Raw genomic sequence first — 27,500 nt, 5'->3', positions numbered from 1 at the left:
TAGAAAATATGATGTTTTGTGCCTTAATAATTAAAAACAGAATCGTAATCAAGTAAAAAGAAAGACGATCAGAAGGATATTATTTATTTGTATTTGTATTATTATTATTATTATTATTACTATTATTATTATTAGGACCTATGAGTTTTTCCCAGGTGGTGGCGTTGTTCCCTTCCTGACTCAGTCGCGTCTCCCAAGTCTCCACCTGCTTCAGTCTCATCCTCTGATTGGCTCTTTCACTCCGCCACACACCACTGAGCCCACTGCGCCAAAACGCCCTCACATCTGCAGGGTACCTGTATACACACAAACACATACACACACACACAAACATGCACACACGCACACACACACAAACACGCATACGCACACACAAACACACAAACATGCACACACAAACACGCACACAAACACAAACATGCACACAAACAGACACGAAGGAACACAAACACACACACGGGATATACATGGGTTCTTTCCTTCCTCATTTACATAACGTTTCTTTGGCTTTATCACAAGGTTCATACTGTTTAATTCTTAAGTCCTGTCAGACTCCGCCCTCATGCATGTGATTGCATAATGTCTGAGCTCAGCTTCTGACAGTTGGACAGAACGGACACTAAACTTCCACATTTGTGTCTCTGAAGCCTTTTATATTTTACTCTACAATACAGTAATATTCTGTTTCTGTGTGTTCATTATCTCATTGTAATTAATGTGAGTTATATAGATGATGTCATGTTTCCCCACATCACAGTTCCCATGGTGACAAGCTCAGATTGTTCAGATTTCTGTCTCCACCCTTGTGATTGATTTCTCTCTCAAAGACGTTCAGCTCTTAATTTATTGTGTCTGTTGGTGTTTCTTATTCCATGGTGTGTTTGTGAAGTTCTCGTGCCTTTTAGAATGTGTTGTTTTGTTCTAGGTGTCATCACTCTTGGCCCTTGTGATATTCTAGTACACTACAGTACGTACTTTTTCCCCAGGATGCTCATGACGAACTCGGCCGGCTGTTTGATATGGAGTCGTTTTATTAGCTTCTTCATGTTAAACTCGTTTTGTTTTTTATCTTCTGCTGTGTGCTGCTCCATCTTCAGCTAGACACACACACACACACAGAGACAGACACACACACACACAGATATAGACACACACACACAGACATAGACACACACACACAGACATAGACACACACACACACAGACATAGACACACACACAGACAGACACACAGAAACACACACCGACACACACACACAGAAACACACACCGACACACACACAGAAACACACACCGACACACACACACACACACCGACACACACAGAAACACACACCGACACACACACACAGAAACACACACCGACACACAGCAGCACACACCGGCACCGACACACGCACGCACCGACACACGCATGCGCGCACACACCGAAACGCGCACATACCGACACGCGCACACACACACCGACACGCACACACACACACACCGACACGCGCACACACACACACCGACACGCGCACACACACACACCGACACGCGCACACACACACACCGACACGCGCACACACACACACCGACACGCGCACACACACACACCGACACGCGCACACACACACCGACACGCGCACACACACACCGACACGCGCACACAACCCAGATATAAATATTATTGTTGTGTAATATTGTTTACTGTTTCACATTAAAAAATCTAACAAGACAAAAATATATATTTAGTGCATTTTAAAAAACTTATTTCATTTTAAAATTATAAAAAGAAATATCCATCTAACAACCAAGTCATATACAAAAGCCAGATGTTCTGTTATCTGTCTCTCACTCACATGTGTCTGAAGAGCATGAGGTTCTGCTCCAACGAGCTTCGCCCATTTCTCCCATTGCTCAGGGGACACTTCCTGCGCACACACACAGACACACACAGACACAGACACACACACACACACACACACACACACACACACACACACACACACACACAGGGTGTCAGTGAGACACAGCACTGATATAAAGCAGTGATCAGAACAGGGTGTGGGTGTGTGTGTGTGTGTGTGTGTCTACCTTCGCTTTGCGTTTTTTCTTGTGTTTACCACGGTGTTTGCGTGTGTTGTACTTGGCCAGCTGATACTCGCTGAACTGCTTGAATTTGTCGACCAGACCTTTTTTCAGACCCGATGGCAGCGACCTGCTGAAACACTGACGCACAACAAACCACAAGAAAAGAAACATGACTAAATATAACACACTATACCATCATTATAATTACACATTACAGCATATACTACACAATCCTCCACTGCGCTTTACTGTGATACTAAACCATACCATGCTGTATATCCTTGTCACTTCCAGCCAGTCAGATGGCAGCTGTACAGCAGAGCAGAAATACCTCCTCAGGTGAGGTTTAGACCCAGGCAGGTGAGCGGCGAGGGCAAGCAGGAAGTTCGCTGTAATGCGGATGTTCAGTTCCTGTCTGGTGTAAACAGCCACCTGGTGCAAAAAAAATGACAAGGGAAGACTCTACACACTATAATACAACACACCGTATCATGGAGAAGCACGAATCACCTGCAGCGTACCTTCAGCAGGAACTCAGGGTCTCTGAGGGTGATGTCAGTGGCCAGGGATTTTATTGTGCTCCATATAGGCGTATTGTTCTCCCAGTCCGACTGGCCTGGAGAAACGACTTTACTTACCAGGGAGCAGCACACCAAATTCAGCAGCTTATACTGATTGTAGGAAACACACACACAGCGTAAAAAAGCAGTTTTTAATATCTTCTAATAACGTTTCCTAGTCACTTTCTAAACGTCTGAAATTTAAAACAAACAGAAATTACAAAAAAAAAAAAAAAAAAATCCACCTTGTTTTCTTTCAGTAATTCAGCGTCTTTGTTCCAGCCCGAGTCGAACTCCCCAAACCCTTCATCCAGGTCAAGCATCTGCTTCTCCTCTTCCTCAGTCAGCCTCAGATCCAGGACAGGCATCTCAGCTGGGACCTCACAGTTCACCTCCTTCTGTTCGTCATGATCTGAGAGCTTTAGATGCAAATATACAGGCTACATAAATACTACAGAGGAACTTAGTGGTGCACTGAAGTGATGTATTGATACTACTGACTACCATCACTGCTCTAGAGTGACTTTAAAGGTACTTATTGGTTCTTCTGAGTCCTTATTGGTCTGACTGGGCCACTTATCATCCCAAAGCGACTTGTATTAGTACTAATGACTGGCATCATACTGTACTTACATGTACTACAGAATAACTTATCAATTACTTGCCAGAGTGACTAAATATTAACCTGGAGTAATTTATTGAATAATGATTTCTCCAGATCATCTTATGCCCCTTTTCCACCGAGGCAGTTTGAGTGCTGGTTCGGAGCCTAATTTAGAACCAGTTCTTTCTTTTGACAGCCAAGGCACCGGCTCTGAACCAGGAAAAGTGGTTCTTAAGTAGCACCAAAACGTTGCTGGTCTAGACTTAACCGGTGGAAAGGCAAACCGGTTCTTAGAAGGTTCACCAGTGGAACCAACTTTGAACCAGCACCAGCACTAGCTCTGAACCAGCACCCGGTTCTTTTTGGTGGAAAAGGGGCTCTAAAGGTTCTCTGGAGAGATTTATCGGTAATTCTGAAGTGTTGTGCTAGTTACTAAGAAATAGTAACTAGTTACAGTTACTAGTTACTTCATTCAAAAAGTAACTCAATTTCTTTGTTGATTACTTACACCAAAAACTAACACGTTACTGTTAAAAGTAATTTTTTTGTTACTTTTTGAAAGAAATAATGAGCATTTTTCCACTTAGAGAAACTGGTCTTGCTCTCGCCTTGACTACTGCCACACATACATGAATAAACGGAAACACGCCCACAGTGCGGCATCTTCGTGTTTACAGGTTGGCATCCATTCATCTTACAATGCGTCGCTGCTGTAAACAGGTCAGGCTGTAGGCTACACTTCAGCCTAAATGAATTCAATTAAAAAAGTAACGGACAACCGCAACGGTAACGGTAACGGAGTTACTTTATTTAAAAAGTAATGCGTTACAGTATTAGTTACTGTCAAAAGTAACTGCGTTACAATTGCCCAACACTGATTCTGAGTTCCTTATTGATACGACCCTTAATATTACTCCATAGAGAGAGCAACTTAGTAGAGACTTATTATTCCAGACTTCATGGTGCTCTGGAACAATGTATTGAATGATCATTACACCAGAGCAACTTAATGATATTGTGAGACTTAATGCTACATCAAAGCTCCAGAGGGACTCAGTGGTATCCTAGAGAGAGAGGGGGGTTTTGTTCTGATTGGCATCATTGCTCTAAAGCAACCTAATAGCATTCTGGGGTAAATTAACAGCACTAGAGAGCAGGTTATTACTCCAGAATGACTTAATGATACTCTAAAGCAATGCATTGATACTGAGAGATTTATCGTTACAATGCATTGATACTGAGAGATTTATCGTTACTGCTGAACAATTTGATTTTTACTCTGGACAGATTTATTGCTAAAAAAAAGGAGCTTTTGGTTTATGTTTCAGTGTGATCTATAGTTAGGTCAGAGGGATTTATTTATTCATTCATTCTGGTAGCAACAAGTCGGTACTTAAGACAGAACTTTTCCCAGGTTTTTTCCCCCATGTGTTTCTCCCAAGCCATCCCCACACAGAAAGTTCCTTTTAAAGCTACTAGGGGAAAACACACACCTCGTTTATCTCCTCACTGTACGATGAGAGTTCATCAGTGGAGCATGATTCATGGTCATCTATTTTTATATCATCGTGTTCCTCATTCAGACTTTGATGGTCTACTTGAGCAGTGGGTGGCACCGTGCTTCGAATCAGTGCGCTCAGAGGCTGAGAAGAGCAGAGAGAAGAGACAGGGAGAAGGCTGGGCTTCAGCTGAGTGTTCACGGTGCTGAGCAGAGACGAGGACAGCAGGCTGGATGATGTGGACAGCAGAGGAGAGGACGAGGATGTGGAGGACAGGCTGGATGGACAGAGCGCTGGACATGACGAGGTCAGGTTCGCACACAAAGGAGGCTGGACGACGAACGACGAGGCCTGGGTCAGGATCCGGTTCTCCAGACTCTGACCGGTGTCGTAGGAGTCCATATTGGAGCTCAAGTCCGACTGAAGCAGTCTGACTTCCTTCATTTCTGAAGGAGCTCGTTTTTCCTCCAAGTTTCTGGAGATTAGAAAGAAAGAACAAAGTTCAGGCTGTATGTATGTTTGACTTGACAAGGTGTGTGCTGTCATTCAATACAATACTGTATCAACAACACACTGAGGGAGAGACCAAGACCTTTGGACTTTGCTCACCTGAAAGAGCAATATGCTTCAATGCAAAAGTTTGTGCCCCCACAAAGTTTCCTGGTTTATATGTAAATAAGGAGAAATGTTCCTCAGTGTTAAAACTCCAAAAACAATACAAACCGGTTTAAAAAAATAAACTGTAAATTAAAATGAGAAAGAATATTCATTCACTGGCCCAATTAAGGGTTAAACATTTTGCTCAAGACTCCACCAGAGCCTCTCTGTCAGTCCTGAGGATTTACCTATCACCACAACAGAAGCGTAACAAATGAGCTATTGACTTCTCCGTCATGGCAAACATTTACAAACAGCCACTAATCCCTGGGCGTTTGTTTTACTGTAGTGTTGCACAACTCTGGTTCTTCTGGTCTACTGTCCAAGCAATCAGTCAACCTGTACAACCGGAGCACGGGAAAGCATTTCTTTTATTTGTTGTACCATCTGTTGTGTTTGTCTCGTACAGTATTTGAACAGTTTTCGATTTCACATCTGAATGTTAGACAATTTTGTTCAGAATCCGCATCTGATCCCATGCAGTAAATGATAACTGGGTTTGCTGATGTTTCAGTTTCCATGGTTTTGTATTAAAGTGAAAAAATAAATAAATAAACAAACAAACAAACAAACAAACAAATCAAGTCTACAAATATAAGATGGTAAATAAAGGGAAGGGTTACGTGCATACAGTTTGTCTGTGATGATTTCACTGAAATATTTCCTTTGGTAGCTATAGTCTTTGGTAGCTATAATAGCCTCTGTTCTACAGTAACCCCAAATAACAGCTAGATTGTCTTTATTTTTAAAAACAAGTAGAATCATTTCATTCCAGCAAGGTTTATTCAGCACAAATACATGCATCAGGAGTCTTGTTCATGACAAAGACTAGAAATTAAGTCGTCTAAAGCAACAATATCGTCTATTAAACCATCTTGAAACATTTCATATCATTTTCATCCACATTCAACTGGAACAGACGCTTTAATTCCTGAGAAAACGAATACATTTACATTCAGATTATAAACATAAAGCTTTTTTATGTTATTGCTGGTTTAAAAAAATAGCTCTTCCCACGCACTGTGATAATCTGACTGAGAACTTTATTCAGAAGTTTATTCAGTATTTTGTCTGTAATGAAATCAGATCATGAGATAAGCTAAAGCTAAAGCTATAAAACGCCTGCGGCTGAGACACACCCTTCTGAATTCATGCTCCACCCTTCTGAATAAGTCTGGAGTTATGTCTAAGGTCTGAATACAACTTACAAACTCGGTCCTCATTTTCTACCCCATATTTTTTCATCACTTCATCCCCGTATGTTACACACTATTGCTGCTTGCTCTTCAGACACATTCTGTACTGTATTGACAGTCAGCATATGTAATGTACACTACACACCATCATACTTTATATACACACACATACATATACATATACACACATATATATATATATATATATATATATATATATATATATTGCTAGCCTGTCCCGTACTCTATATAGTACTCTATACTCCACCATATTTTGTTGTCTTTATTAAATTTTTCTGTATAGCATTGTCTGTAAATTATACATAGTGTCGTTATTTTATGTCTGGACATTTGAGAGTCAAATAAGTATTGAACACTTCAACATTTTTCTCAGTAAATATATGTCTAATAGTGCTCTTGACATGAAGATTTTACCAGATGTCGGTAACCACTTCCACCGACTAGAGCAGGGTTCGGCAACCTTAAACACACAAAGAGCCATTTGGACCCGTTTCCCACAGAGAAAAAAACACAGGGAGCCACAAAACCCATTTGACATCTAAAATGAAGAGAACACTGCATATGTCGTTTTTTACCTTTATGGAAAGTACAGAAAAAACTGTAGTGTGTTCATTTATGAAATCAATGAACTGCTACCGAGTAAACAAAATTTTATTTCTGCAAGCAAACAAAATATTTTGAATCTGTCCAGATCTCATTAAATGTTCTGTTTTCTTCTTAAACTTTTCTTTTCTTGCATTTATCCATGTTTGCCTACCTGGGGTTGAAAAGCTTGATCTGAATTGATTGGAATTTTCAATTTTGCACCGGAGGATTTGGCAAGTCAGCATATTTATGACGCATATTTTGAGCAACAAAAAAATTAAACACGGTTTATTTTAATGTTACAAAAGCATCATAATCTTAGAATTGCATTTTTTTAAAAAAAAAAACAACTAACTAAAATAAAATACATTTTTTACAAATCTACAGGGAGCCACAGCAGAGGGATAAAAGAGCCACTTGCGGCTCCGGAGCCGCGGGTTTCCGATCCCTGGACTAGGGGAAGAATTACTCATAGATTTCAGCTGGTGTGTTGGCTTTTTTTTTTTAACCTCCCGTTCTTCATGTGTTCAGCGCTTTTCCCGTCATTCCGTTTTATTACACGTCACTTAATTTCTGAACTTATTTGTTTTCTCTATGACACTGTTGACGACATCTGGTGAAAATTCACCTTGTCAAAAGCACCTTTAGAAATATATTTCCTAAGAAAAATGTTGACGTGATCAATACTTATTTTACCCGCTGTACTTAACAAGAAACCTGACTTTGATTCTTAAGCTCAGACGCTTATACGCACACAACAAATCTGGCAATCTCAAAGGCGTGAACCTCAAGCTGCCGGTGATTTTAATAATCTTAAGGATCCAGAGATAAGCAGCAGTGACTAATGGAGCAGTTCTTCATGATTCAGCAGAGACTGAAGACTGAAGCAGGAGATAGATTTGGGTCTAACAGCAGAAATCTCCAGACAGGATTTAGGAAAGTCTGTAAAACAAACTGACACACACACAAACTGACACACACACAAACTGACACACACACTGTGATAACGCAGATTCAATCACACTGACAAGGCTCAGCTCGTAACTAAGGGCTAGACTGAAGAAAGCGCTCTGGCAGTCGTGCATTATGAGGTTTATGTCATATTAAACAAACAGAGAACTCATGACTATGTGTTTTATATTAAAAACTATGCATTGTTGGCAAATATGTAGCAGTTAGTGTACACACACACTGACACACACAGACACACACACTCAGACACACACTCAGACACACACTCAGACACACACACAGACACACACACTGACACACACACTGACACACACACTGACACACACACTCAGACACACACACTCAGACACACACACTCAGACACACACACAGACACACACACAGACACACACACACACACAGACACACGCTGACACACACACAGACACACACACAGACACACACACACAGACACACACACAGACACACACACACACACACACACAGACACACACACAGACACACGCTGACACACAGACACACGCTGACACACAGACACACACACACAGACACAGACACACAGACACAGACACACAGACACACGCTGACACACAGACACACGCTGACACACAGACACACAGACACACGCACGCACGCACACGCACACAGCCCCTTTGACAGCAGCTTGATTGCGTCACAATCCGGAAGCATTTAAAAATATACCCAGAATAAACAAATCCCACAAAATCTCCATGTTGAAATACTGTCATTATTACTAGTAATCTATACCATTTAACTTTAAACACCAGCTCTACTATCACACCGGTATAAAGTCTGAAGTAAACAATAATAAACACATGAGAATAATAGACTGGGGGATGCAGAAAACTTACAGTTCCTGGAAGTTACAGTGAACACGAGAGCAGTATAATGCAACAGCTACTAACGTCAGAGTGTCGTGTTATAAACTAACTCCAGATGTCGCTCCATAGTTCTCCTTCTTCCTCTTATTTCTTTCTTTCCAGTTTAATGGCGTTTGACAACTCATCTAAATGGTGCATTATCGCCACCTACTAGACTGGAGTGTGGGCATTAGAATGACATCAAATTAAGAGGAGGGAAAAAACACCAGTTCGGATAAGCGGTAGAAGATGAATGAATGAATGAATGAATGAATGAATGAATGAATGAAAAAACACCATTAAATTCTTTCACTTAACCCCAGGGGCGCCCCCAAGGGGTGATACCCCTGTATAAACTCTGGCCACCCCTGTGGCCACTCCAGTATGAATATGAATTTGAATGCATAATGAAAATTCACAATAGTTCATGAAGTGAAAAATCACTTTTTTTTGGTGCCACCCCAAGATTTGCTGTGGCCTCCTCTGGCCACCCCATTAAAGGTTTCTGGGGGCGCCACTGCTTCTCCCAGTATTTTTCAAAAATAAAATGAATAAATTGTGTATTCTTCTAGATGCTTTTCCTAATAAATGCTCAAGTGTCATGCTTTGTTCATCCATGTGTGCCTTTAATTCTGCCCTATCTTCTACGTAATTTTTACAGTCTAACAGTATACCGTCGCTGTCGGGCGGAAACCTCGTATGTCCAAATATTATCAATTTCATATTTTTTCACATATCGATGCTATTGGTCAGTCCCCACATGGGTCTGTTATTTTTACAAGTTATTAACCAATCTAAAGTCTTGAAAATAGCTTGAGCGCAAATCTCATAACTCCATTGGACACTTCAACTGTCCACCTCTTCCTCACTCCGCCGGAGAGATTCGCGGCATATTTCTCCTCAAGAAGAGTCGCAACGAATCAACACGTCTTCTGAGGTAAATGTCTTCAAAACACTGGGCTCAAAGAAAAAACATCTTGACCCCCGCTAGTTCTGGTGCTCGTCTGAAGACAGGAATTTAGCGCAAGACAATCCACTGCAACGTGGACTAAACCCTGTGCACTGCAGATATGGTACGGCGTTTTTTCTTGGTTTTGGAGATATGAGGATTCCGCCTGACAGCGACGATATGCTTTACTGTCTCTTGTACATTACAATCAGTGCATAATCCAGTGGGATGTTTTCCTATGCTGTACAATGTTGTATTTACAGTGGGTACGGAAAGTATTACATTTTTTACTCTTTGTTTCATTGCAGCCATTTGCTAAAATCAAAAAAGTTCATTTTATTTCTCATTAATGTACAGTACACTCAGCACCCCATCTTGACAGAAAAAAACAGACGTAGAAAATTTTGCAAATTTATTAAAAAAGAAAAACTGAAATATCACATGGTCATAAGTATTCAGACCCTTTGCTGTGACACTCATATTCAACTCACATGCTGTCCATTTCTTCTGATCCTCCCCTTTTCCACCGAGGCAGTTTGAGTGCTGGTTCGGAGCCTAATTTAGAACCAGTTCTTTCTTTTTCGACCGCCAAAGCACCGGCTCTGAACCAGGAGAAGTGGTTCTTAAGTAGCACCAAAACGTTGCTGGTCTAGACTTATAATATCTACACATGTCGCCTTGGGGTTCTAAAAATGTGTCAAAACTGCCGCCATCTTTGTACAGGGGTCTTGTACTTCAAATTCATGGACGATGCCGGACATTTGTGCTGCGTTAGGATGTTCAAATGAACGAAATCTAAAAAGCAGACAGCAAGGGATTATATTTCACAAGTGAGAATGTGTTTTATGATATTGAATGTTAGGAAATTATATTTCTGGTTACATTGGTTTGTTTCTGTCCTTGGTTAACGACCACAGCTAATCCATGTTAGTTACTCATTAGTTTTTGACAGTTAGGAAAACCGACAATGTTTGTAGATTCCGAAGCTCTTAATAAGGAAGTTAAAAATTGACTCATGCTTTTTTGCTTAAAGGTGAAAAGACCCAACTTTATGTATGTTTTGTAAGATTCCCTTATCTGTCAAACATATTTTATTAGATTGTTCTGGATCTCAGCCATCCCAACAATGGACTTTTTTCTCTTTTCCCGCAGGCTATTCGGCGTCTAAATCAGTAAACACCCAGGATCTAGTACTGGACGTCTCTCTCCATCTACACTGTTTTTATGCACACCTTTTTTGCACCGACACTTTAACTCTGGACTGTCACTGTCACTTTACCTTTGGTCTTGCACAGCACAATGCCACTTTATACACTATATACACTCTTTACACACCATACTGCACCTGGACACTTTAAGGACAATCTTTAAAAACCATAAACATTTATGTATATGTATATGTATATACATTATTTTTCCACTTATATTTTCATATTTTATATAGTTTTTGTTTATATAGTTCATATATTATAATATATTATCTATTATAACTACAATGTATAATATATATTATAGTTTTTTATTTATCTCCTTTTAGTTTTAGTTTATTTTTTTTTATCCTAAATTGTGTTCCTTTTTTTTATGCTTATATACCGGACAGATGCAAAAAGCATTTCACTGCATGTAGTATGCCGTATGTATGTGTATGTGACAAATAATATTTTATTTGATTTTGATTGGACTTAACACAAGCAGAATGCTCTTTTATGAAGTTACTTCACTTAAGGACATATTTAATGACATTATGCCTGAAAAGGTTTTGGATTTTTTTTTATCGTATGTTAACTAAAAAATAAATGTATAATATGACTTGCTGTTTATATTTGTTTTGTTTTTATTGTATTTATATGATATTTGTGTTTTTGTAATTGAATTTTTGCCATGAAAATAGCTTTGATTGCTGACATGGCATTAAATAAACTAATCTGAATCTGTCACACCATTGTAGCAGTGTTGCATGCAGTAGGCTATAAGGTAAGTAGTGATTGTTCATGTGAAGTTTTCTCAAGTGGAATAATGTAAGTAATAAACTTACACCTACTAGCACTATGCATTACAGGTCTGTCAAGTGTCACGCATTGAGAGTGACAGTCACGCATGTCAGTCTTTTCTCACGCTCTCCCGCCACACATCGTATTTCTCACGCAGAAAAACCTTTTGACTATTTATCATATATTTAATATGGCGCAGCGCCCAAAATGTATCAGTCCGCACTGCTGTCTCTATGGAACCGGGCAGGAATCAAGCGCGTCTCCCCTGGAGCTCTTAGTCGAGCCTGACACTTATCAGCCAATCAAAAAAAAGAGGCTACACAATAGCCAATCAGAAAATAGCACTATATGAGTAAGATTTAACGCAACAACCAATGAAAAAATAAACCATATTCATTAAAGAAGGTATTTTCGATGGTCGGTTTGAACAAAACCTCAGCACGAAACAGCTTGTCTCTGGACGGGACATTGTCCTCAATCATGACCCTAAAAATGTCTGGGCTTGAGCCGAACTGTTTTATATGGGAGCAACATTACAAATGATAAAGGAGTCCAAAAAGGCAACAAACACTTACAATAAACACCACCAGTCATAATATCTCTCTCTCTCTCTCTCTCTCTCTCTCTCTCTCTCTCTCTCTCTCTGTTTCTCTCTCTCCCTCTCTCTCATTTACATTTACATTTACAGCATTTGGCAGACGCCCTTATCCAGAGCGACGTACATAAGTGCTTAAATCTCTAACATTGAATACATTAATGCTGGCTCACTAGGTTACATACTTAAGATACCATGAGTTTAAAACATTTGTTCAAAGTTACAATGAAAGTGTCAAAGGTGTTTTTTTTTTTTTTTTTAAAGTGCGAAAGATAATGAAGAAGTGCTAGTTGAAGTGTTTCCTCAATAAGTAGGTCTTCAACCACCGCTTGAAAATAGCCAGTGACTCAGCTGTCCGGACCTCTAGGGGAAGTTCGTTCCACCACCTTGGTGCCAGTACAGAGAAGAGTCTTGTAGTATACTTGCCTCTTACCCTGAGAGATAGTGGAACCAGTCGAGCAGTGCTGGTAGATCGGAGGGTGCGGGGTGCAGAGCGAGGAGTTATGAGGGCTTTGAGGTAAGAGGGAGCTGGTCCATTTTTGGCTTTGTAGGCCAGCATCAGTGTTTTGAATCTCACACACACACACACACACACACATTAATAAATGGAGATTAAACAAATACTTTGTGTTTGGTCAGTGATTAAATTGCGGTCAGTGATCCTTACCAAACACAACAACTCCCCCATTATGTTGTTTTTTGTTTGTTTGTTTGTTTGTTTGTTTTTTGGGGGGGACTCCTCTTGACTTAATGATAAATACATGTCTGACCTTTGGAACTAATAAAAAAAACCCTAGAAAATCGCATTCATGATTTTGGTGATCATTTATGGTGATTTTATTTCTTTGACTACATTGACGCTAATGCATTAAAGAGCAGTGGGTCCCCTTTCCAAGATGGCGGCTCTATTGACGCATTCGTTCCAATGTACTGCCGTAGCCAAGGCGACATCTAGCGTATATATCTATGATTCACGCTTGGAAGTTTACTTCCGCCTTTCATGACGTCGATCCAAGCGCGTTTTTCTATTGGTCTATCGAATCTATTATCTGCCTCTGACGTATAAGCGCAGCCATTTTTGTTTACGGCGTGTTGCACGTACAGGTACTTAACATCTCGAAAAAGCTGTGAAAAACAAAACAATGTCCACTTTGCGAAGGTTTATGATGCTGTAACAAGCAGGAAGACTTATTTATTAAGAGGAGTTATGTGTGATGAATTGTTAACGTGATGCATGCTAGCTGATTACTTTGTTTACTTAGCAGTTAGCACTTAGCAGTTAGGGAGTTGAACAGTTAGTAACTAGAATTGTGTTTTTTTCTTGTGTACTTTTAAATAGTTAAAATGTGTTCTTTTCCCTGCAGGTTCAATCCTTCATTGCACTCCTGAAGGTAAGTGTGTACCATTTAATTCAAGTCAAGTCAAGAGGCTTTTATTGTCATTTCAACCCTATATAGCTGTTGCAGTACACAATGAAATGAGACGTTTCTTAAGGACCATGATGCTACATAAAACACAGACAGGGCAAAGGACTTAAGAAGTCTTAGCCACATAAAGTGCAACTGTGCAACCTGGTGCAAACAGTGCGGGACACCCGACAGTGCGGGACACCCGACAGTGCGGGACACCCGACAGTGCGGGACACCCGACAGTGCGGGACACCCGACAGTGCGGGACACCCGACAGTGCGGGACACCCGACAGTGCGGGACACCCGACAGTGCGGGACACCCGACAGTGCGGGACACCCGACAGTGCGGGACACCCGACAGTGCGGGGCAATTCAATTAAAGTTTATTTGTATAGCGCTTTTTACAATGGACATTTTCTCAAAGCAGCTTTACAGAACATAAACATAGAACAGAAGGTAAACATAAGGAGTAATATAAAGAATTAATATAATAAAAATTCAATATATATTGATATATATATATAGTTCACAGTGTGTATGTGTATTTGTATGTAACAGCAACAGACAGTGCAGACAAAAAGTTACAAGACAATACAAAAAGTACAAAAAATACAATACACAAAAGACAATAAACAGTAAACAGAAACAGCGCCGACTGACCAGTGTAAACACTGTATGTGAATACTGAATGTTCAAACAATATTTCGTGCAGTAACATTAGAATAAACACAGTTTCTTAGCAGCAGGTCCTTAAAAATGTATGCTGCCGCCATCTTGGATCATTTTACCTAAATCTGTGCTTTAATACAGTATTTGTCCTGTTGATTTGTCTTGTTTAGGCTGCTGTTAATCCTGTTTTCTGATTGTTAGCAGACCTACAATCACCCATACTCTCTAAACAACCACCTGAGAGATCACCATAAGACTCCTGCAGAGTTCCAGCCTGGTATGTAGGACAGAAATGTATTTCCCACAATGCAGTAAGTTCAGCTGAAGATAATGAGGCAGTGGGATTTAACCCTTGCTTCATCTCTAATTAATGAAAGTGACTTATCTGCGATTTAGTCATTCTCATCTCTATGAAAACAGATCAGCTTCTGAAGCATCGTACATATCCTGCCATCAACATCTCAGACAGGGCTCTGAAGTTTTGAAGACAGGCATGCGTGACATCTCCAACCCCCGATGGTCAGTTTTGTTCAAACCGACCATCGAAAATACCCTCGCTAATGAATGTTTTTTTTTTCATTGGTTGTTGTTAAATCTTACCCAGTTAGTGGTATTTTCTAATTGGCTATTGCGTAGCTTCTTCTTTTTTTGATTGGCTAAGTGTCAGGCTCAACTAAGGGGTGCGGACAGATACATATTGGGCGCTGCGGCATATTAAATATTTGATAAATAGTCAAAAAGTTTTTCTGCGTGAGAAATACGATGTGTGGCGGGAGAGCGTGACAAAAGACCCAAATGAGTGACTGTTACTCTCAATGCGTGACACTTGACAGCCCTGAATAGATTACTGACTTTTCCGTCTCTGATTAATCTGTTCTAAACGATCAGATATTTACTGTACATCTAAATGTGATAATCATGCGGCAACTTCTGTTCTGGTGATCAAAAACTTTTGGGACACAATCTGCCAAGTGTTTAAACAGTTAATAGCTCTGAATGTCTTCTTTGTTTCAGTCCTGGATTTCACCTGTGGTGACTGAGTTTGTTGTTTAAAAACTATAAACCAACATGAAGACCAGGGAGCTGACTATGAAAGAAAAGAAAGACATTTTGAAGCTGAAAGAAAAGGGAAAAACAATCAGAGCCATTTCACAGGAATTAGGCATAGCCAATACAACAGTCTGGAACGTCCTGAAAAAGTATGAAACCACCGGCCTACTAACAACCAGACACCGAACAGGTCGACCAAGGAAAACTTCAGCAGTTGATGACCGAAACATTGTCAGAGCTGTGAAGAAAAACCCACAAACAACAGTCAGTAGCATCACCAACAACCTCATGAGGGCGGGAGTGAACGTTTCACAATCCACTGTTCGGAGAAGACTCCGGGAGCAGAAATATCGATTCCATTACATAAGCTGCGAGCCACCTGTCGGCAGCAAGAAACGGAAGGATGGATTTAAAGTGACAAATAATACAGAGATAAGGGATGAGGATTTAAAAGAAGAGCAGTTTGAATTGTGGCAGAAGACAGAATGCGTCTATAATGTCTCAACAGACTAAGGTCTCAACAAACAGAGTATAATGGCAGGACAGAAAGGGCCGCAGAGCGGAAAGACTCAAAGGATAAATCCAAACTTCCAAGTGCATAGCTGTCTAACGTGCACACGAGCGCTGTGTACATCATGAAACTGTTTTCATGCTGGCTGAACATAGCTTTCTTATCGCTGTAATCCAACACGAATGACGTATTCACCTCACGGGCCGTTACAGTATTCTTACTGAGATTATTGTACAGGTCTGCTGGAACTGCACAGCTTTGTGCATAAAAATAGTAATCTGTTAGCTAGTGTGGTGCATAAAGCTTAGTTTGTGGAGATAATAATGAACATTTAATAAAATGTTAAACGGTGTGATGTTATTTTTCTCTTAACTCAAGATTTCGTTCCACACGTCCTGATATTTTATATACATAGCAGTCTGTGTATATGTAATACTCTAATGATCTGTAATTCATTGTTATATGTAACATAATAAAAACAAGCAAGTAAGTATAGTTGCATTATAGTTTCATCGTCAGTGTTTTATCATTTTTTATTATTATTGTTATTTGTTGTTATTAATAACAACTAATAATAATAATAATTAATAATAATGACTTATTATTAATTATTAGTATTTAATTACTATTAATAATAATTATCAAATATCAAGTTTATCAAAAAATTATCAAGTTTTATTATTTTAATAATTATTATTATTATTACTTTTATCACTATTATTAATAACAATAATTAATTTACTATTATTATTATTATTTATTATTACGTGTTTCTGGTTAAATGCTTCAATTAAACTCAGTGCTTAACACAAACCTTTTAACGATACTATATATATATATATATATATATATATATATATATATATATATAATCAGCAGCAACTGTTTTATTGAACCTTTTACATATTAAATGCTAAGACTCAACCAATAATAAAATACAGTGCTTAAGTTAGTATGTACTGTCCAGACTCCATTCATCCTTTACTTCCGGGTTTCGCATTGAAGCGTGCTTTTCTATTGGTCGAATCGACACGCTGCGTCTGACGTACTGCAGCCATTCTTGTAGGTGTCGCAGTGCACGTACATCTTAACGACAGGCAAAATAATCTGCAGTCTGTGAAGGTTGGTGTTGATTTATTAACAAATAAATATTCAGTAGTAGATGGACAAGATGTTTGTCATTGTTGTGACAGATATTTTAATAACTAATAATAACTGGCGCGTTGTATGTGTAGCAAGTTGCTTTGTTTATGTATTAGCTTGTTAGCTTGTTAGCTAATGTTTGTCTTAGCAGCTAGTTAATAAACATAAACATGACAGAAAGCTAATGTAAGTGTGTATAAAGTTAAATATTAAAATGTCTGCAGGTCCAATTCTGTATCTCATCCATCACAAGACCTCTGGACCACCATGGAAGGTTTGTATTAACTAACCCAATAGAAACTGACCACTGTTTTGAATACACAGTGTTAATTGTGTTAATTGTGTTGATTGTGTTGATTGTGTTAATTGTGTTGATTGTTTTGTTCAGGTTGCCATTTATCCTGTTCGTTTTATAACTGTAATCGGACCTACAATCACCCAGACGCTCTGAACAACCACCTGAAGGATCATCATAAGACTCCTGCACAGTCCCTGCCTGGTATGTAGGAGACAAAGTCAAGTCACTTTTATTATTGTCACATCACCACAGCACGTGTGCCTTGGTGAGTGAAATTCTTAGGAGCGAACTCCAGAAATTGCAGAAACAATTAACATACGGATAGTGAAATTAACAGGTGAAAATGTGCAATATGCTCATACATGTAGTCAGTACACACAGTGTACTATTAGGGCCTTTTTACACCAGGTCACTTCATGTGTTTTCTCTGATCCAATAGCTATCTGATTTGTTAAAACTGTTCCATTTACATTAGGCCGCATAAATGCGTCTTGGCGAATCGGATATCAATCCGATCTTTCTGCTCCCGCCCAAAATGCTAATATATTTTACCTCATTTCTGGGGTAATTGACATGTAACACGCTTTGGTGTATGCGGTTGCTACAAAAAACAGCATTTACTGGTTGCTGCATTTTCGCTGGCGGCAGCAGTGCATTTTAAGACCAGACGAGACGCCTGGGTGAAAGATCAGAGCCAGCGCTGATGGGAAAACATATTTGTTTCTGGCACGATGCACGACTCGTGAGTCACCTGCGAGTGACGTACTTCCGTTTGGGAGGAGTATAGCGCTGATGTATGTGGCTTGAACAACCACATTCATTTACACCTGTCCAGTTTCATCTGAAACGCATCCCAGACCACCTCCTGAAGGGGTTTGTATCATCGGATTTATATCCGTTTCGAAAACGTTTCAGAGGGCATTTAGACCTGGTCTTTTTACCATCGGATAGCTATCTGATCACAGAAAACGCATGAAGTCACCAGGTGTAAAAAGCCCCTTAGACATACAGAGGTACTACACATTATATGCAATATGTGTGTGTGTGTGTATATATATATATATATATATATATATATATATATATATATATATATATATATATATTTATATTATATTATATTATATAAAATATCAAAGAGACGTGACATACAGCTAAGTACGGTGACCCATACTCAGAGTTCGTTCTCTGCGTTTAACCCATCCAAAGTGCACACACACAGCAGTGAACACACACACTGTGAGCACACACCCGGAGCAGTGGGCAGCCATTTATGCTGCGGCGCCCGGGAGCAGTTGGGGGGGTTCGGTGCCTTGCTCAAGGGCACCTCAGTTGTGGCTGGCCAGAGACTCGAACCCACAACCTTAGGGTTAGGTGTCAAACTCTCTAAACCTAGGCCACGACTTCCCCAATTGTAAATGTAGATTAAATCAGTCGTGGTATTGGGCCATAGGGTTAGGAGTCAAACTCTCTAACCATTAGTCCATGACATACCCCATATGATAAGGTGTAACAGATTGTACGGATACAGAAATATCATGGATGTGCATCAGATGGTATCCAGTGGTAACAGATAGATTATTGTATTAAATGCAGTGTGTATGTATAGTGCAGTGTGTATGTATAGTGCAGTATGTATAAATGCAGTGTGTATGTATAAATGCAGTATGTATAAATGCAGTGTGTATGTATAGTGCAGTATGTATAAATGCAGTGTGTATGTATAGTGCAGTATGTATAAATGCAGTGTGTATGTATAGTGCAGTATGTATAAATGCAGTGTGTATGTATAGTGCAGTGTGTATAAATGCAGTGTGTATGTATAGTGCAGTATGTATAAATGCAGTTCAATTCAAGTTTCAATTCAAGTTTATTTGTATAGCGCGTTTTACAATGGACATTGTCACAAAGCAGCTTTACAGAACATAAACATAAAACAAAAGATAAACATAAGGAGAAGTATAAAGAATTAATATAATAAAAATTCAAGATATATACAGTTCACAGTGTGTATGTATGTATGTATGTGTGTATGTGTATTTGTCCCCAATGAGCAAGTCTGAGGGCTCAGGCAACAGTGGCAAGGAAAAACTCCCTTAGATTGGTAAAGGAAGAAACCTTGAGAGGAACCAGACTCAAGGGGAACCTCATCCTCATATGGGTGACACTAGATGGTGTGGTTACAAATATACAAGTATCACAGAGTCCAACTGGAGCCGGTAGATCTGTAGATGTCTCAGGGTTCTCACAGAGTCAGCCTTGTCTCAGTGGAGGTCCAGAAATTTCAACGCACGGAAGACGATCATAGCATGGGTGTCTCAGCATGGGTAGAAAAGGAGAAGAGAAGAGCAGTGCATAGGGATTAACATATCTGCTGTTCATAAGAATGTGCAAGTCTAGTGTGATAGTGCACAATATTTATGGGATGTATTATGTGTACGCCTGACTAAAGAGATGAGTTTTCAATCTACATTTAAACTGTGAAAGTGTGTCTGAGCCCCGAACACTATCAGGAAGACTATTCCAAAGTTTGGGAGCTAAATAAGAGAACGCTCTTCCGCCTTTAGTAGACTTAGATATTCTGGGGACTACCAGGAGTCCTGAGTTTTGTGATCTCAGAGAGCGTGAAGGATTGTAACGTGTTAGAAGATTAGTTAGATACATGGGAGCTGAACCATTAAGAGCCTTGTACGTAAGTAGCAGCAGTTTGTAATCAATTCTGAACTTAACAGGTAGCCAGTGTAGAGATGATAAAATTGGGGTTATATGGTCATACTTTCTTGTCCTAGTGAGAACTCTGGCAGCTGCATTTTGGACTAACTGTAGCCTATTTATTAAAGATGCAGGACAACCACCTAGTAATGCATTACAGTAGTCCAGTCTAGAGGTCATGAAAGCATGAACTAGCTTCTCAGCATCAGATACAGACAGGATGTTTCTCAGCTTGGCAATATTTCTGAGGTGGAAGAAGGCTGTTTTTGTGGTTTGGGCGACGTGATTTTCAAAAGACAAGTTACTGTCTAATATAACACCCAGGTCTTTCACTGTCGAGCTACTAGTAACAGTACATCCCTCTAATTGGAAATTAAGTTGTGAGAGTTTCTGTGTACTAGTTTTTGGGCCTATAAGTAGTGTTTCTGTCTTATCAGAGTTTAACAACAGAAAGTTACAGCTCATCCAGTCTTTTATCTCTCTAAGGCATTGAGTTAATTTCGACAATTTAGTTATTTTATCTGGTTTTGAGGAGATGTATAACTGTGTGTCGTCAGCATAGCAATGGAAGCTAATCCCATGTCTTCTAATAATGTTCCCTAATGGAAGCATGTATATCGAGAAGAGCAGAGGTCCTAGAACTGATCCTTGAGGGACCCCATAATTAACTGGTAATAAACTGGAGGATTCACCATTTAATTCTACAAAATGGTATCGATCAGACAGGTAGGATCTAAACCAACTTAAAGCCTGTCCATGAATACCTGTGTAATTTTGTAAGCGATCTAGGAGAATGTTGTGATCTATAGTGTCGAATGCAGCACTAAGGTCAAGTAGAACTAATAGTGACATACAGTCTTTGTCCGAAGCTAAGAACAAGTCGTTTGTAACTTTAACAAGTGCAGTTTCTGTGCTATGATGGGGCCTGAAACCTGACTGAAACTCTTCAAAGATATTGTTCTCCTGTAAGAAGGAGCTCAGTTGAACAGACACAACCTTTTCTAGTATTTTAGACATAAACGGAAGGTGTGAAATCGGTCTGTAATTTGAAAGTCCATTAGGATCTAAATTAGGTTTCTTAATGAGTGGCCTAATAACTGCCAATTTGAAGGATTTAGGGACGTGACCTAAAGATAACGAGGAGTTAATAATATTAAGAAGAGGCTCACCGGCTTTATGTAACACTTCTTTCAGTAGTTTAGTTGGAATGGGGTCTAGTGAACAAGTTGTTGATTTAGCTGTAGTAATAAGTTTAACTAACTCTTCCTGATCTGTACTTGTAAAGCAATGTAGTTGTGTGTTTAAAACCTTAGGTGAGACCGGGATGCTAGTTGCTCTTATGTGTTGAGCGTCACCTATTTTATTCCTGATACTTTCGATTTTATCAGTGAAGAATCTCATAAAATCGTCACTACTGAACTGTGATGGAATTGTGTGTTCAGATTTTTGGTTTTTTGTTAATCTAGCCACTGTGCTAAATAAAAACCTGGGATTGTTCTGGTTATTTTCTATGAGTTTGCTCAGGTGCTCAGCCCTGGCTGCTTTTAGAGCCTGTCTATAGCTGGACATACTTTCCTTATATGCAATTCTAAAAACCTCTAATTTAGTTTTTCTCCACTTTCGCTCGAGGTTACGGGTCTCTCTCTTGAGGGTGTGAGTATGACTATTATACCATGGTGCAAGCGTTTTATCTCTAACCTTCTGTAATCTGATTGGGGCAACAGTGTCTAGTGTGCTAGTGAATATAGCGCCTATGCTGTTAGTAATTTCATCTAGGTCGTCTGTGTTTAAGGGTGCAGTAAGAAGTCCAGACAGATCAGGCAGGTTATTTGTGAATATGTCTTTAGTGGTCGGAATAATAGTTCTACCGAGACGATAACGTGGTGAAACGCAGTTAGCCTGTTCTACAGGTAGTGTGTACATTATGAGATAATGGTCTGTGATATCATCACTTTGAGGAATGATATCTATATCAGTGACATCTACTCTGTGTGATATTATTAAATCTAGCGTATGATTACAACGGTGAGTTGCTCTAGTGACGTTTTGTTTAAGCCCAAGTGAGTTTAGTAAGTCCATATGTGTGTATGTATAGTGCAGTGTGTATAAATGCAGTGTGTATAAATGCAGTGTGTATGTATAGTGCAGTGTGTATAAATGCAGTGTGTATAGTGCGGAGACGTCTTCCTGAGGGAAGCAGAGAGAGCAGTCTGTTGGACGGGTGAATGTAATGTGGGACAATGTAATGTATTCAGCGTAAAATAATATACTGTCATGCATAAAAACACTGTTCGAACAACTCATATAAAAGTTGAAGTTAATTTACTTATAGATCAAATGTACTCATACTGCCAGAATCTCAGAACCTTTTTCTTCTCTTCTAGGCAAGTCATTCCTGTGCTCGACGATAGGATGTGACGGATCTTTCGCCAGCATGCAGCAGCTGATGGATCACATGAGACATCATCACAAGCCGAATTATTTCTTCCTGTGCGTCTTTTGTCTTTTTTATATTCCTATTTAATACATCAAGTCGCAGATGCTGAAACGTTTAACTCTTAACTTACAGATGCGAGAGTTGCAGAGCCAAGCTCCGCTCCTACCGCACTCTTCTCAAGCACCTTCAGACGTGCGCCAAGGTCGCCAAAAGCAAAGCGGCGAGAATGGAGGGAGGTCCGACACCTGATCTGGCTTCTGGTGCTGATTCCGATCCTCCAGGTTCTTTTCCTTCTGTGGGTGATTCTCAGCAGATGGAGTCTGAGCCCTCGCCACCTCCTCAAGGTTCACAACCGACCTCGGCTCCTCCGGCAGACTCTGTTGCTGCTTTTGAGCCCATGAAGCTCCAGAATCAGCCGGATGCACCCTACAGCCCGTTTCCCCCCAGCCTTTCTCCTGCACCTGATCCCGAGCCACAGCGCTCTCCCAGAGTCGGCCCGGTTGGCATGGTTACCCCCTTACCACTCACTCCACCAGGATCTAACGCCGTCTGGAGGAAGAACCAAGGTAAGCACTTCTACAGCTAAAGGGTTAAAACTAAGAGGTCTCATTTTAACCTTCAAGTCGTTTGATCACTCATCAGAGTCTCTGAGTTGTAGCTGAGCCTCTTAGATGTTAGATGATCATCAGCGATTTAATGTATAAAAAACTATTATATTTAGATCTGTATACAATGTATTTCAGGTCCAGAACAATAATATGGTATTGTAGCCTTTAATTATTACCTGCCAATATCACTGTCCTAAAAATGATAAAGATTATTTATTTATTCATAAAGATTTTATTTTAGCAGAATAACATTAATTAATACGATGCTGTTACTTAGCATTAGGCAAGAGGGCATTAAAAACTCAGCTTTATGAAAATACTTAGCCAATCAGGTGAGGACAAATAAGTGCTGTTGATTTTGTTTTCTAAAAACTCTTGCCTTTTAACAGTCAGGGGTAAAGCTGGAATTTTATTTAGAGCCGCTTTTTGTCGCTGCTATAACGAAAGCGAGAGCAGGCACTAACTCGATTCCTTAAACGTAATAATAAACAGATAGTTGTTCTTTAATAGATCAAACATTTTAAATCCGTGGTAAATTGTATATAAGGAAATTAATAACATATCGTCGCTGTCGGGTGGAATCCTCGTATCTCCAAAACCGTTATTTTTCAGGAAATTAAAAAAACGCCGTACCTTATCTGCAGTACACAGGGTTTAGTCCGCGTTGCAGTGGATTGTCTTGCGCTAAATTCCTGTCCTCAGACGAGCACCAGAACTAGCGGGGGTCAAGATTTTTTTTTCTTTGAGCCCAGTGTTTTGAAGACATTTACCTCAGAAGACGTGTTGATTCGTTGCGACTCTTCTTGAGGAGAAATATGCCGCGAAGCTCTCCCACGGAGTGAGGAAGAGGTGGACAGTTGAAGTGTCCAATGGAGTTATGAGATTTGCGCTCAAGCTATTTTCAAGACTTTAGATTGGTTAATAACTTGTAAAAATAACAGACCCACGTGGGGACTGACCAATAGCATCGATATGTGAAAAAATATGAAACAAATTTGAACAAATTTGGACGTGCGAGGTTTCCGCCCGACAGCGACGATAGGAATAATAATATAGGAAATTAATAACAGTAACTTCACTCGATCACACTACCTTCTGTCGATTGTTTACTATAACAGCGTCACACACATCGTGTTATTAAACAGAAATAACTCAGCAGTCACTCGGGCCCTAATCTGGTTCTTGTGACTGTAAATTAAAACGACGAGGTCGTAAATATTAACACTGATTATACTGCTAATATAAAACAAGCTCTAGAACCGATGAACCTCTAGAAGTGTAAGAGTGATGAAACGTCTTGCTGCCATTACGTGCATTAGTGTGCACTAGCATTCTTCCTCATCATCATATTCATCTACAGTTTCTTAGATCCTGTTTATTTTCTCTCGTGGTTCAGTTTTCTCACCTTAATTTCTCTACACGTCACCTCACACCTCTGCACTCGGTAGCAGCGGTAAGGGTTAAAAGTGTGTCGTTGCTTTTGAGTGAACTGTGATTTTGTCGTGTCACACTGTCGCCCCAGCAGACTTGCCTGCGCCCATTTTACACAGATGGAACTCTCCTCAGGCTTTGAGTAGAGAGGAAGTCCAGGTGAGGAACAGAGAAGCGCACACACACACACACACACACACACACACACACACACACAGATGCACAAAGAATTTTAGAGGGGAAATGATCCAGTCCGCTCCTGAAGATCTCATCACCACCGCTGCTTCTGCGCTTCCCAGCAAATCATGTGGCTGTGTGATTAATCTCATAATTACTAACAGATTATAGCACATCACAGAGTGACAATTACCCACAATTCTGATCTCCCTTCCGCTCTCCTGGCTAATCAGCAGCTTCACTTCAGGGTTTGACGGACGTGTGCTGAGATGCTGACAGTGCTTTCTCATTTCTGCTCTCATTTCATCATTCCAGTTTGTCATTGGCTGCTTTCACACTTTCTGATTTTTTTTTTTCTTTTCAAGCTCTTCATCAGCAGATTTGCACCCTATTTTATCCTTGTTAAATGAATATAATGTTGAAGTCAAAGCTTGGCTGGTTTGTTGGCTGGTCTGTGGCATGTAGCATGAGTTGTTGTTATTATTTTTTTCTTGCCTCACAAATGAAAAAAGTGGTAAAAAATTGAAAATATAAAATGTTCCTCATATCCCAGATATACTCGATTAGAGACGTGTTTGGTGTCCAAAATTATAGTTGTATCTCATTTCATAAATACAGACTTTTTTCAGTATTTTATTAACATGAGCTTTGAGGCTCCAGCACAAAACATGTTTCGGTCTGATTGTCTGCATTTATGTTTAAAGGTGAAATCATGCACATGTGTTTTGGACTGAACTTTTGCTTAAGATGTGATTTATTTTGGTGTTTTAAAGTGCAGACACAGATTAAGCCTTGTCCAGTCAGTCAGAGTCGGAACCTGTACAGCTTCGCACATAGGTATAAGATATAAAAAAGATATTATCTTCGCACATGTAAGATATTTCCCCTGGGTCCTAGTGAACTCCAGCTAACACAATCCTGGGTTTATATAGTCAGAGGTTTCACACTGCTCCTACTTTCCCCGGGTTAACACTGAATCCTGGATCTTCATAATCTGACCTTGTTTCACTCTGTACATTCCTAAACTCTGCTGTAAACAACTTCTGATTTGCATATTGGACCATCAACTTGGATAAATCCAGCGCGTTAGCGCTTTAAATAACGGCTCGTCTCACGCTTTCACATCAGTGAGGAAAAAGGTTCAGCTCTGTGCTTCTGTTAAGGTTCTGTTAACTTTCACAGCTTTTTCTTTTTTGCTCTTTAAGTTTGTCGTGTAGTCGACCAGATATTCGTTCTGATTTCTGCTAATTTTGCAGCGTGATGTATTTCCTCCTCCAAGCAGCTCACACTTCTGCGATGTTCAGTGTTTTGCCCCGACTCTACTTACAGAGATGTTTGCACATAGATGTTTCACAAAATAACATGGTTTCACACGGTACACGTTTGTCACAGTGATGCGGAGTTAACTCTGTAAAAGCCGAGCTGAACCTGCTTCAGAGCAGAGTTTCATAACGTTTGGGAAAAAGCCCTGCATCATAAACCAGCTTCTAAATTACACTTGTGAAACGTTCTTCTACCCCAGGGGTAAAGTGGGGTTTAGAGCGACGAGATCCCGGGGATAAGAGCAGAAAATCAATTCTATATTCTGTGTTTAGGCTTAATCTGTGTCCTGAACTCTAGCATTGCTGTGAATGCAAAAGTCTGAGGTAAATGTAAAAGTCTGCAGAAAGTCTGATTATGTGGATATTTTGAGACACTCAGGCTTTTGGGTTCTTTAAAGGTTAAATTGTTTCTGTTGTCTCGGTCGTGTGGGCGTGTAAACCGTCTCTCGCAGGTCAGTCATTTAACAGTCGGATCCTATGGGAACACACCAGGGGGCGCTACAGCTGCCTTCAGTGCGGTCACTCCACCCCCGAGCGCAAAGAGATGACGGCACACATCGAGGGCCACCACAGGAGCCCGTGGGCCAAAACTAATGACACTGGTATCACCCATGTTCTGCTAATTAGTGCTGTGCAATTTTGCTGTTCCGTTAAACTGTAACAGCTTCCTAAAGTAGGTTCGGGACGTATCGTAATTTAAAATATATTATATTGGCATCATATGTTTAAGTTTGAAGCTGTAACTTGAGATAGCTGCTGTTTTAAGCCCCACCCCCTCATTTCTCATGAGGCACCCTTTAAGCCCCACCCCCTCAGTTTTCACTATATACCCTTTAAGCCCCACCCCTCAGTTATTACAAGGCCTCCTTAAGCCCCACCCCCTTGGTTCTCATGAGGCACCCTTTAAGCCCCACCCCCTCAGTTCTCACAAGGCGTCCTTAAGCCCCAATCCCCTTGGTTCTCATGAGGCACTTTTTAAGCCCCGCCCCTTCAGTTTTTACGAGACTCCCTTTAAGCCCCACCCCCTCAGTTCTCACAAGTCACCCTTAAGCCCCGCCTCTTCTGTTCTCATGAGGCACCCTTTAAGCCCCGCCTCTCGCATTGTTATATAAGATAGATGTTTCAGTTACTACACAAACTGTCTGTGTTC

At 40.1% G+C, this 27,500-nt stretch overlaps 2 protein-coding genes and 1 long non-coding RNA gene across 12 annotated transcripts in view; 2 read left to right on the top strand and 1 right to left on the bottom strand.

Moving 5' to 3' along the window:
* Positions 1-9,175, bottom strand: part of tep1 (telomerase-associated protein 1) — a 48,222-nt gene extending 39,047 nt beyond the window's left edge. For both annotated transcript variants that reach the window (XM_060887667.1, XM_060887668.1), the window contains exons 1-9: positions 9,039-9,175; positions 4,730-5,210; positions 2,878-3,051; positions 2,594-2,743; positions 2,340-2,504; positions 2,076-2,210; positions 1,841-1,912; positions 976-1,097; positions 139-296 (exon numbers count right to left, since the gene is read on the bottom strand). In XM_060887667.1, the coding sequence (XP_060743650.1) occupies positions 139-296; positions 976-1,097; positions 1,841-1,912; positions 2,076-2,210; positions 2,340-2,504; positions 2,594-2,743; positions 2,878-3,051; positions 4,730-5,179 (1,426 nt within the window). In that variant the 5' untranslated portion in view covers positions 5,180-5,210; positions 9,039-9,175. The remainder of the gene's footprint in view (positions 1-138; positions 297-975; positions 1,098-1,840; positions 1,913-2,075; positions 2,211-2,339; positions 2,505-2,593; positions 2,744-2,877; positions 3,052-4,729; positions 5,211-9,038) is intronic.
* Positions 9,176-13,084: 3,909 nt separating this feature from the next.
* On the top strand, positions 13,085-16,582 carry LOC132858329 (uncharacterized). 2 transcript variants are annotated; one of them, XR_009649627.1, is made up of 4 exons: positions 13,085-13,099; positions 13,947-13,973; positions 14,832-14,938; positions 15,676-16,582. It is a non-coding gene; the product is annotated as an uncharacterized LOC132858329 (long non-coding RNA). The 2 variants fall into 2 exon arrangements; XR_009649628.1 differs by lacking the exon at positions 13,085-13,099 and adding an exon at positions 13,650-13,686.
* A 687-nt stretch (positions 16,583-17,269) lies between these two features.
* znf414 (zinc finger protein 414) overlaps positions 17,270-27,500 on the top strand; it is a 110,114-nt gene continuing 99,883 nt past the window's right edge. Inside the window, exons 1-8 of one of the 8 annotated variants that reach the window (XR_009649600.1) lie at positions 17,270-17,344; positions 17,590-17,639; positions 17,754-17,864; positions 22,760-22,865; positions 22,945-23,378; positions 24,943-25,010; positions 26,803-26,979; positions 27,027-27,083. Coding sequence is in view for 5 of the 8 variants with exons in the window: in XM_060887679.1 (XP_060743662.1) it covers positions 17,633-17,639; positions 17,754-17,864; positions 22,760-22,865; positions 22,945-23,378; positions 26,803-26,979; positions 27,027-27,079 (888 nt within the window). In the remaining 3 variants the exon portion in view is untranslated. Of the gene's footprint in view, positions 17,345-17,589; positions 17,640-17,753; positions 17,865-22,759; positions 22,866-22,944; positions 23,379-24,942; positions 25,011-26,802; positions 26,980-27,026; positions 27,468-27,500 lie in introns of those variants that run through there. The other 7 variants (XR_009649601.1, XR_009649599.1, XM_060887679.1 and 4 more) reach the window with 7 other exon arrangements.

This window comes from Tachysurus vachellii, chromosome 15 (genome assembly GCF_030014155.1).
Source record: "Tachysurus vachellii isolate PV-2020 chromosome 15, HZAU_Pvac_v1, whole genome shotgun sequence".
Taxonomy (NCBI): Eukaryota; Metazoa; Chordata; class Actinopteri; order Siluriformes; family Bagridae; genus Tachysurus; species Tachysurus vachellii.
The sequence above is the reverse complement of the archived record's forward strand: the minus strand, read 5'-3'. Positions and strand labels throughout refer to the sequence as shown.